Source organism: Suncus etruscus, chromosome 3, assembly GCF_024139225.1.
Source record: "Suncus etruscus isolate mSunEtr1 chromosome 3, mSunEtr1.pri.cur, whole genome shotgun sequence".
NCBI classification, from domain to species: Eukaryota; Metazoa; Chordata; class Mammalia; order Eulipotyphla; family Soricidae; genus Suncus; species Suncus etruscus.
In genome coordinates, this window is record NC_064850.1 from 111,313,136 (window position 1) to 111,324,890 (window position 11,755).

General features: G+C 41.4%; 1 protein-coding gene across 1 annotated transcript in view; it reads left to right on the plus strand.

Annotated features, from left to right (window-relative positions):
• SH3D19 (SH3 domain containing 19) overlaps positions 1-11,755 on the plus strand; it is a 183,954-nt gene that overhangs the window by 116,400 nt on the left and 55,799 nt on the right. The window contains exons 4-7 of the mRNA XM_049770869.1: positions 4,435-4,477; positions 8,815-8,953; positions 9,090-9,243; positions 10,848-11,751. Of these exons, the coding sequence (XP_049626826.1) occupies positions 4,435-4,477; positions 8,815-8,953; positions 9,090-9,243; positions 10,848-11,751 (1,240 nt within the window). The remainder of the gene's footprint in view (positions 1-4,434; positions 4,478-8,814; positions 8,954-9,089; positions 9,244-10,847; positions 11,752-11,755) is intronic.

Here is an 11,755-nt window from a genome sequence, read left to right on the forward strand (position 1 = left end):
GGAGCAATTTCTGAGCCTGGAGCCAGGAATAACCCCTGAGCACTGCCGGGTGTGACCCAAAAACCACAAAAAAAAAAAAAAAAAAAAAAAAGAAAGGTGTTTTACACGGGGGGGTGGGGGGGGAGGGGAATCGAACCGTACTCCATCCTAGGCTAGCGCAGACAAAACAGATGCTTTACCACTTGTGCCACCGCTCCGACCCCCTAGGGACCACCTTTTCACCTTGTTTCTTCCTATGACTCCCTTCCCCCATCCCTGTTTTACTTGTTGGTCCCCTGGTGTCATGCTGTGGCAGTCCCACTTATGCCATTTCAACTACTAGCCTCCTTGTTGAAATAGAAGATCTAGGAGGTTCATGGCAGGGGGGATGTGGGGGCGCCTTATGTTTCTCAGTTTAGAAATGCTGGTAGATAGTATGGAGAAAGTAGCAAAGATATTCTAGGGAAACTGGTCTCTAAGATCAACCTGCTTCTTTAGAACGTTCCAGGACAGAAGATATTAAGCCTCCCATCCCCCCAAAAAAAACCCAGCCTGGCAGCAAAGGGCCTCCTTTACTGAATTCTGCCTTTCTCCTCTGGTTCCTTTTCTTACCTTGTGGATTTTGGGATCTCTTCATTGGGAAGCTGGACTTCCCATAGATCTCCCAAGATGGCTCTTGTTTACCTGGAGGTCAGTGAAGGCTTAATGAGAAGCAGAAGTAGATGCAGGCAAAAAGACTTGATGACCAGAAGAGAAAAATCAGGAGACAGCTGTGCATCAAAGGGCCAAAGGAGGGAGGGTTTCTAAAAGAAAGGATAAACTGCAAATAGCTTGTAAGGCAGCCATAAGGCAACTGAGAACGGATTGTCATGCATGGGGGCCAGCGGTGCCCTCAAGAGAGGTTTCAGCAGGCACTGAAGTTGTTAAGACCACTTCAGTTTGAATAGTGAGTGAGATATATGGAAGTTGGGGCAGCTGGAGCAGGCCTCTCTATGCAATTAGGAAGTAAACAGAAGGAAGAACTATAGCTTGAGAAGAAGGGAAAGTAGCCAAACAGAGATCTGAATATGTTACAGACTATTTAGATAGACTATTTAGATAGGGAGCAGAGAATGAGTCAGAGCAGAGATCAGACTGGGGAATGAGATGGAAAAACAGGGAGATAGGGTCCTAAGAGGGAAGAAGGGAGAGATAAACAAAACTTTGAGAAGAAAAAGACATTATTTTTCTCCCCAAACTAACCCAGTTGTCTTTATTTTATTTTATTTTATTTTATCTTATCTTACTTATTTTTGTTCTTTTGATCACTCAAAACTCTGGCTCCAAGTGACCATGTGGTGCCAGAACATTGGACCTGCCAAGAATGTACTCCAGCCCACTGAATAACCTCTCTGCCCCCAGAAGTCAATAATATTATTATTGATAGTAATTATTATTAATATTATTAATGCTAATATTGAAAAGTCACATGCCATTCATTCTATAAGTATCATAATGTGATTTGTAGTTATACTTTAACATGAACTAGTGGAAGTGTGAAAACCTGTAAATTGATACTATAGCTTTAACGGAAAATACTGCCATTATTAATCCAGACTGCTCATGAGACGAGCAGCTTATAGTAGAGAGTAAGTGGGACATGTTGGCTATATAATCCTTGATGGCAAATGTGATTCTCTGACAACCACTACATAGAATTTGTTTAATCTTGGGAAAGTGAAAAGATTTATGTGTGAATATTTGAGGAATTAGCAGGGAGAGTGTGAGACACTACATGAAAATCTGCCTTGAAAATCTAGTGTGTCTAGCTTTAAGGTGTCAATCATTCTGTAAAGGCATGTAACCCCCAAGATGTGACAATACTAAAGTTTGAGTTCATTGGAAGGTCTTTTCTCTGGCAGTCAGCTGTCTAGAATGTCTAGAATGGGGGTCTGCCAGTTTCGGGTGAGCACAGGCTTTTCGTTACTTACCTCTGTGGTATGACATTGTAAATTAACTACTAAATTATACTTATTATAAATGCATCCTGTTGAAGTAACAAATAGACTGTCAAATGTAGTTTAGGTATTTTTGGAAGTTGTTAAAAAGTATAGGTAATATTTTGTTGCTTTGTTTTCTTACTTGTGGTTATGTATGTGGAAGTACAGGTACCTTTGCAACAACATACTTCTTCACTCTCTGAAACAATGGTTCATCAACTTTTCTTTTCCATCCAAGTATGCAGAGTGGGGAAACTGTGGCATGGCAAGGCAGTCTTGCTCTTACCCTTAGCGTTCATGAATAGTGCACAGCAAAAATGGCCCATGGAAGAGGTATTTTTATGACAGTAAATAACATGATACCTTTGAAAAGTGCTTTGTCTTCTGATTCTGGCTTTAGTGATGGTGGGGATGTGATTATAGCATACTCGGTGAGCCTCTGACTTCCTAAAAACTCTTCTCACCAGTCAGACACACCATTCAAAACCTGAACTTCTCGTCCTCTTTTAAACACATCGGCCTAGTTATTGAGAAAAGTGAATATGTGAGACCAGTTGTTGATATTTGTTTGTTTGTTGTTTTTGGGCCACACCTGGCAGTGCTCAGGGGTTACTCTTGGCTCTGTGCTCAGAAATGGCTCGGGACAAGGTCAGGGGACCATATGGGAGGCCGGGAATTGAACTGGTTCCATCCTGGAGTCAGCCACATGCAAGGCAAAATGCCTTACCACTGTGCTATTTTTCCGGCCCCAGCACTTGTGTTTTCACATCCACCCTACCACCTGTTTAGAGGAACTCAAGGTTAGTAGGAAGAAGAAAGAAAAAGTTAATACAGTACACTGAACTTTTTCAGGTCACTGAACTGGAAAGCTTTATATTGGAGAAATATGAAGTTAACTAAGAGAAATAATTTATATCTGAATAAAGTTTCCCTTTGTGCACAAATCTTTACAATATTTGGGTTTTTTTCAAAAGTTATCTTTAGAGGGGCCGGAGAGATAGCACAGCGGTAGGGCATTTGCCTTGCACGCAGCCAATCCAGGAAGGACAGTGGTTCGAATCCCAGCACCCCATATGGTCCCCCGATCCAGCCAGGAGTGATTTTTTTGAGCTCTAAGTCAGGAGTAACCCCTGAGAACCACTGGGTGTGACCCAAAAAACAAAAAACAAAAAAAAGTTATCTTTAGAAAGTGCTTCATAAATACAGGAATAATATTTTTGATTGCTCATATCTGTAATATTTGATGTCATGGATGATATATTTTCCATGTCAGCCTATTGATTTAATTTTAAGATAAAATGTGAAAAAAGTTGAACTACCTAGCTTTTCTTTTTTTTTTTGGGGGGGGGGATGACACCCAGCAGTGTTCAGGGGTCCTTAGTTTTGCACTCAAGAAATCACTCTTGGTGGGTTGGAGGATCATATGGAATGCTGGGGATCAAACCCCTGTGGGCTATGTGCAAGGCAAGCACCTTATCTACTGTACAAGATCTCCAGCCACCACCTGGCTTTTTTAATTTGAGGCTTGAGGGCAATTTCATTGCTCCAGTAATAATAATATGTGCTATAAATAAGCTTGCAAAAATGATTTTAAAACTAAAATAGAAGCCAGAGCACTGGAGCAGAGCGGTGCTAGCCTAGGTTGGACCGTGGTTCGATCCCTGGTGTCCCATATGATCCACCAAGTCAGGAGCAATTTCTGAATGCATAGCCAGGAGTAACCCCTGAGCATCACCGGGTGTGGCCCCCTCCCCAAAAGACATTAAAATAGCATTTATAGTTTCTTAAAATAAATAATAAGCCAGCTTAAAGTTTGTCAAACTCTAGAAAAGTTAGAAACTAGATTAAAAATTAACCATTTCCTCACATTTATAACAGTTATAAATAACTATTGCCAAAAATGTCATTATTTGGATAAAAATGAATATTTTTACCTTTTACCCTACCCATTGTTATTTCCTGTCATTATCAAAGTGTTCTTACAAAGAAGTTTCTGTTTAAAAGCTGTCTTCTTTTCTTTCTGTTTTCTTAATTATTTTCAGAACCATAGAATAGTCTTGAACAACTTTTGAAATCTTTATTTCTTTCAGGGTTTTTTTTTTTTTGGGGGGGGGGGACATCTGGTGGTACTCAGAGGTTACTCATGGCTCTGTGCTCAGAAATAGCTCCTGGCAGACTCGTGGAACCATATGGGATGCTGGGGATTGAACCCTAATTCATCCCAGGTTGGCTCTGTGCAAGGCAAATGCCCTTCCACTATACTGTTGCTCTGGCCCTGAAATCTGTATTTCTATACAGAATATATAATGATAATTTTATGCCTATTCTATTTTATTTACTTTCTATTTATGTATACTTAAATAATATATACTATATGATATCAAGTATGAGCTAACTTTTCTCCAGTAGTATGTCACAAAATTTATACCTTTATATTGAATATATTAATTTGTACTTTATTATTTGTTTTTTGTAGCTTCTCGTCCTTCTATTCAGAGTGAACTTCACAGAGATAGAAGGTATGGTTCTTTATAAAGCATTCTGCTAATGAAATAAAAATGTATCATCAGTTTGTAAGTTAAATATTTTTCTTTCACAAACCATGTATTAATATGAATTGAGTGATAAATTTATAAGATTGAGTGATAATGATTTCATTTGAGAGACAAAGCAATCCAACCCTGAAAATGTTAAGTATTTCATTTGGTCATTTTAAAAGTATTTAAGTGACTGCCATATGTAAGAAATGCATTGCACTTCCTTGGTGCTAGGGACTGGAATGCATATTTTGCTTGTAGAATGGTTTGATCCCCTGTCACCAGATCCTACCCCCATCCCATACCCACCCCTGCCAGCAACACAGAGTAAGGTCTTAGTGGTCCTCAAACAATACTTGCAGGCCTGTTCAAAGAACAAAGCAAACAAGTGCCTTGTACTTCCTGGTTATTTAGTAAATATTGCACAACTGGCAGGAATGATGATGCAATGGAAAGATAAAGAAAGAGAGTCAGACTTTGTCAAAGAAGAAATGCAAATGGCCAAAAGGCACATGAAAAAATGATCCACATCACTAATCATCAGGGAGATGCAAATCAAAACAACTATAAGGTACCATCTCAAGCCACAGAGATTGGTGCACATCACAAAGAATGAGAACAAGCAGTGCTGGCAGGGATGTGGAGAGAAAGGAACTCTTATTCACTGCTGGTGGGAATGCCATCTCGTTCAACCTTTATAGAAAGCAATATGGAGATTCCTCAAAAAACTGGAAATTGGGGCCGGGCAGTGGCGCTAGAGGTAAGGTGCCTGCCTTGCCTGTGCTAGCCTTGGACGGACCGTGGTTCGATCCCCCGGCATCCCGTATGGTCCCCCAAGCCAGGAGCGACTTCTGAGCGCATAGATAGGAGTAACCCCTGAGTGTCGCTGGGTGTGGCCCCCCCCCAAAAAAACTGGAAATTGAGCCCCATACGATCCAGCTATACCACTCCTAGGGATAGACCCTAGGAACATAAAAATACAATACAAAAATTCCTTCCTAACACCTATATTCATTGCAGCACTATTTACAATAGCCAGACTCTGGAAATAACCAAGATGCCCTTCAACAGCTGAATGGCTAAAGAAACTGTGGTATATACACGCAATGGAATATTATGCAGCTGTCAGGAGAGATGAAGTCATGAAATTTTCCTATACATGGATGTACATGGAATCTATTTTTCTGAATGAAATAAGTCAAAGGGAGAGAGTTAATGCAGAATAGCTTGCTCATCTATGGGTTTTAAGAAAAATAAAAGACATTTATGCAATAATTCCCAGAGACAAAAGAGAGGAGGGCTGGAAGGTCCAACTCACAACATGAAGCTGACCATAAAGAGTAATGAGTGCAGTTAGAGAAATAACTACATTGAGAACTATCCTAACAATGTGAATGAATGAGGGAAGTAGAAAGCCTGTCTAGAGTACAAGCAGGGGTGGGGTGGGGAGGAGGGAGATTTGGGACATTGGTGATGGGAATGCTGCACTGGTGAAGGGGAGTGTTCTTTACATGACTGAAACCCAACAACAATCATATTTGTAATCAAGGTGTTTAAATAAAGATATTAATAAAAAAAGAGAGTCAGGTAAGTGGAATAGATAGCTGAATGGATAAGTGACTTTTGGAGGGAGGGATGAGAAAGACAGATAAAGGAAGGACCAGGGGACAGATAGTGGAATGGACTTATAGTCTAATATAAAATATAGTATAAATATAATATAAAGTATAATATGGTGGAAAACAAGGTCTGTAGAACCAGACATAATCAAATTTGAATTCTGATTTTACTTTCTCATCACATAACCTTGAGCCAGCTATTTATCCTTCCTTAGCTTTTTAACCCTGTTTTTTTGTTTTTGTTTTTGTTTTCATTTTTGTTTTTGGGTCACACCCGGCAGCACTCAGGGGTTACTCCTGGCTCTACTTCCATACTATCTCTTCGGCCCCTTCACCCTGTTTTTAAAATGTACTAGTTATTATATACTTCATAAGTTTGTGTGAGAACTAATGCATGTATAATGCTTAAGATTTGCTAACTAGGGACCGAAACTATAGCACAGCGGTGGGGCATTTGCCTTGCACACAGCCAACCCAGGACAGACCCGGGTTCAATCCCCAGCATTCCAAATGGTCCCCTAGCCTACCCGGAGGGATTTCTAGTACAGAGTCAGAAGTAACCCGAGTGCCGCCGGGGGTGGCACAAGTCAAAATAAAAGATTTGTTAACTTTTTATTTAGTAATTTTTAATAGTAACTTTTTACTTAGACAAAAATCTATAAAATTTTTATGCAGATTCTGTTGTTTCATGTTCTAGCTTGGAATTTTTGTTTTGTTTTGTTTTGGTTTTTGGGTCATACCTAGCAGTGGTCAGGGGTTACTCCAGGATTCACACTCAGAAATTACTCCTGGCAGGCTCAGGGACCATACTTCTGCATACAAGGCAAACACTCCTTACCTCCATGCTATTTCTCTGCCCCCCCCCTTTTTTTAGTGAAGGTCCCACTGGAAGTCTAGCTTGGAATTTTAATAGTAACTTTATATTTAGTTAGACAAAAATCTATAAACAAAATTACATGCAAATTCTGTTGTTGCATGTTCTAGCTTGAGATTTTGATATGATGCATTACTTGTTTTATATATTTAATAGGGATCTCACGTGTAAGGTCAATGCTATTATACCACCAACCCTTATTTTTTAATTTAATATAATTAATTTTATTTGCTTTTATTTTTGGACCCCATCAGCTATGCTCAAAACTTACTTCTGATTTTGAGCTCAAGGACCCCTCCCGACATGTTCAGGGAACCATATTGGGTGTCTAGGATCGAACTCCGGTCAGCTGCATGCAAGGCAAGCCCCTTACCTGCAGTACTATCTTTCCATCCTGTGGTCCTTTCGTTTGTTTTTTTGGAGGCCACAGTCAGCAATGCTTGGGTTACTCCTGACTCTGTGCTCAGAGTCACAGCCAGGAATCACTCCTGGCTGGTTCCAGGGACCATATGGAATGCTGGGGGTTGAACCTGGGTAGGCCATATGCAGGCAAGTGCCCTTCCCACTGAGCTATCACTCCAGCCACCCCTGGTCCTTTTAATATTGTTATTTTTGAGAGAGAGGAGAGAGAGAGAGAGAGAGAGAGAGAGAGAGAGAGAGAGAGAGAGAGAGAGAGAGAGAGAGAGAGAATAAGCAATAAGCTATACTCTCAGCTTTATTTGTTAGATGAGCAACAGAGCCTTGGAGAGTTGAAGTGATGTTCTCAACATAACACAGTTAATAATGCTTATTAGGAAATGAGGTTGAAGACAAATTCGAAATTCTAGAGGCCAGAGATCCAGTATAGCAGGCAGGGCACTTTCCTTACATGCCTTTGACCTGGGTTTGATCCCAGGCCCCACATACAGTACCCCAAGCACCACCAGTAATGATTCCTGAGTACCACTGGTTTGATAACAATAACAACAACTTGAGAATATAGAATGAGATTAAAGAAATGATGAAAGAGTAAAAGATAAGAACACCGGAGAGATAGCGTGGAGGTAGGGTGTTTGCCTTGCATGCAGAAGGACGGTGGTTCAAATCCCAGCATCCCATATGGTCCCCGAGCCTGGTAGGAGCGAGTTATGAGCGTAAAGCCAGGAGTGATCCCCAAATGCTGCCGGGTGTGGCCAAAAAAACCCAAAAAAACAAAAGACAAAACAAAACAAAAAGAACACCTATAGGTGGGAGGTAGAAGTGTCACTAAAAGAAGCCAAGCCTGAGTCATTGTGGCTCTTCAGTGTGCCCCAAACTGACCAGTTACACAGATCTATGCTGAGACCCAAACATGGAAACTCAACACATACAGGTAACTTTGAATTGGTACCAAAATGCACAGAGGAGGAAGCTAGAATTTTATATCTCTGGTATATCACTTATCAGTATGTACTTTATAATAATTTAAATTAAATTCATTTTACCAGTGTGCTTTTGTGCCATACAATATATTTCTGTTTTCTGTGCTCTAGATAAAATCCTAGAAGGAAGAGATCAATGGGCCTCTTAGTCCTTATTCTTATCCACCAAGCTACAGCTAAGCTTGCTGCGAGTACACCGAAAGCTTTTTGAAGCCAGAATTCAGAGACTTTGGTCTTTTACTTCCTTTGAAGTCTGCCTGGTGTGCTATCACAGCAGCCCGTGGCAGATTATTCCTGTGACTCAGGCTCTTCTTGTGTGACTTTTTGCATGGCAGTTGTGTTTAATGTATCTTTGCATATTTGCAGATAGACAATAATGTATTATCAAGCTATTCGGACTGACTCAGGCTTCTGTCTGTCTGCTAGGCGCCCGGAGATCACGATTGTCGCAGCGGAGCCACTGAGGCCAACCTCTTGGTTCCCAGGAGTCCCTCCCCCAGGACTGGGGTTCCCCCAGACTTCCACAGCAAACCCCTGGAGGCCCAATGACCTGGTTCCTGCAGAGGTGAATAAATATCCTATTATTACTTTCAACTCAATTATTTAGTTTTGAGGATAAAGTTCATAGTTAAGAATAGTGAGACTAGTGACATCTTGGCAAGTGCCTATAGAAGTTTAAATCTTTAATCTTTATCTTGCAGCTTCCACCGTCTTATGAGCAAGTCATAAAAGAAATCAACCAAGTTCAAGTTAATACTACAAATAATAATAATGCTGCTGCCACACCTAGGCACACCATTACATCTGCAACTCAGACTGACTTTTCAGAAGAAATAGACAACCAACTGCCTCAAAGTAATGCAAGCCATTTGTTTTCCCTAATTCTGGCCTAGTTCTAGGGAAGTAATCAGCAGATTTCTAGCCTTTAAAATAATTTTCAATGTGTACATAATTCATTGTTTCCCAGTTTCCCAGTCAGTGTGATCAGTGTGTCCTTTCTTTATTTGGGTATGCTGTGATTGTTATAATAGATCATTTCAAGTCTCAGTCCCAATCTCTTAAGCCCATCCTAGTTCAGAGAACAGAAATAATTTCTAGGGCTGGAGAGATAGCACAGCAGTAAGGTGTTTGCCTTGCATGCGGCCGACCTGGGACAGACCCTGTTTCGAATCCTAGCATCCCACATGGTCCCCTGAGCCTGCCAGGAGTGACTCCTGAGTGCCGCCGGCTGTGACCCCAAAACAAAAAGACAAAAAACCAAAAACAAAAAAAAGAAATAATTTTCTTTTAATTCATGGTCATTATTACAGCAGTTGCCCTTTATCCTTATTGAAAAGGACATTATATTTAGCAATTTAAACTTGATAGGATGCTCAAGGTGGTTTTCTATGCCTTTTATTTTAACATGGTGTTAAGTCAACAAACACATGAGAGTATGTTACTTCAGAAAATGTTGGAGTTTGAAGACAGAGCTTAGCAGTGAGTAGAGGGTTTTGCCTTGCATGTGGCCAACCCAAGTTTGATACCCAGCATCCCATATAGTCCCCTGAACAAGCACTTCGAAGAATGACCTCTAAACACAGAGCCAGGAGTAAGCCATGAATACTGCCAGATGTGGCTCCAAAACAAAACAAAACAAAATTGTGGGGCCTGAACAGTGGCACAAGTGATAAGGCGTATGGTCCCATATGGTCCCCCAGGCCAGGAGTGATTTCTGAGTACCTAGCCAGGAGTAACCACTGAACGTCACCAGGTGTGGCCCAGAACCAAAACAAAAAAGTTGGAGTTTGGTTTTTTTGTTTTTGTTTATTTGGGGCCATACCTGGTTATGCTCAGGGGTTACTGAGCTCTATGCTCAAGAATTAATCTTGACAGTGCTTGTGGGATATATCAGATGCCAAGAATCAAACTGAGGTTGACTGCGTGCAAGGCAAGTGCCCTTCCTATTATATTATTGCTTGGGCCCAATGTATTTTGGAGAGTTTTGATGAGAGAAACAGTTCATTAGAGAAGTCTAATGAGAATCAGAAATTTAAAGCTGTTTTAAAATAATGTATAATGGGCCGGAGCATTAGCACAGCTGTAGAGTGTTTGCCATGCATACCACCAACCCAGGATGGACCCTGGTTCGATTCCCAGCATCCCATATGGTCCCCTGTGCCTGCCAGGAGAGATTTTCTGAGCACAGAGCCAGGAGTAACCCCTGAATGTTACTGGGTATGACCCAACCCCACCAAAAAAAAGTATAATAATTTTTTTCTTTCGGGAGGGGCTTGAATTTTTATTCTTAATAAGCCTACCTTGAAGAATATCCCCATGGGAAGCATAGCTTACTTTCACATAAATTTTAGAATTGATTTTTACTCAATAAATCTAACTCTTTTGCTGTGGTAAGAATCTTTTTTTTTCCTTTTTATAATTACGGTATACTGTTTTCTTTTCCATGTTGGCTTCTTCAGCACTGCAGGCACCTCTCAAGCCTCTTCAGTCTCCCCCTACCATCCCAGCCAGCCACCCTCTGACCAATGTGGCTCCTTTAATTGTCTTTGATGTTTCTGATGATCAGAGTTGTCCAGAAGGCTCCAGTGCTACAAGATGTCCAGTGCCAAGGCCAAGATCAAAAAGCAACCTCAGACCAGTAGCTAGAGATACTCACATTAAAGAAAATAATCATCAGAAAACTGTCTCAGTGGCCCCAGAAGAGGTGTCCTCCCCCTGTCGTCCCCAATCCTTCTTGGATAGTCCCGACAATTTAGCTAGTCAGGCAGCGATGAACATTATGAATACAGAGCAAAGCCAAAATAATATTGTTTCAAGAATCAAAGCATTTGAGGGCCAGACCAATCCAGAAAGCTGGGCACTATCCAAGAAACCAGAAATTGTTCCCCGTACTTTCCCTCCAAGGCCTGCAGTTTCCTCAGGGAAACCCTCTGTGGCTCCTAAACCAGCTGCTAACAGAGCTTCTGGAGAATGGGATGCCTGGACTGACAACAAGCTCAGAGCAACCTCCAGGGAAGGGCTCAACCCTCAATCACCACCACAAGAAGCAGGGAACATCCCAGTAACCAAACCTGAATTGCCAAAGAAACCAAATCCCGGCCTTATTAGAAGTATTCATCATGAGAATCTGGGAGGAATGCCCATGGCTGAGAGCCCTGATGGTGGAAAGAAGGTCCCGCTGCCTGCCCCTCGGCCTTTGCTGCCCAGGAAGTCAGTTTCCTCAGAAAACCCCACCCCACCTGCAGCTCTGCTGAAACCAGTCACTGTTCCCCCTCGGTTCTCAGTGACATCACAAGCCAAAGCATTCAAGGCCCTAGGAGAAGGTCCTCTAGCCAACCCCTTGGCACCAGTTCTACCGAACAAGCCT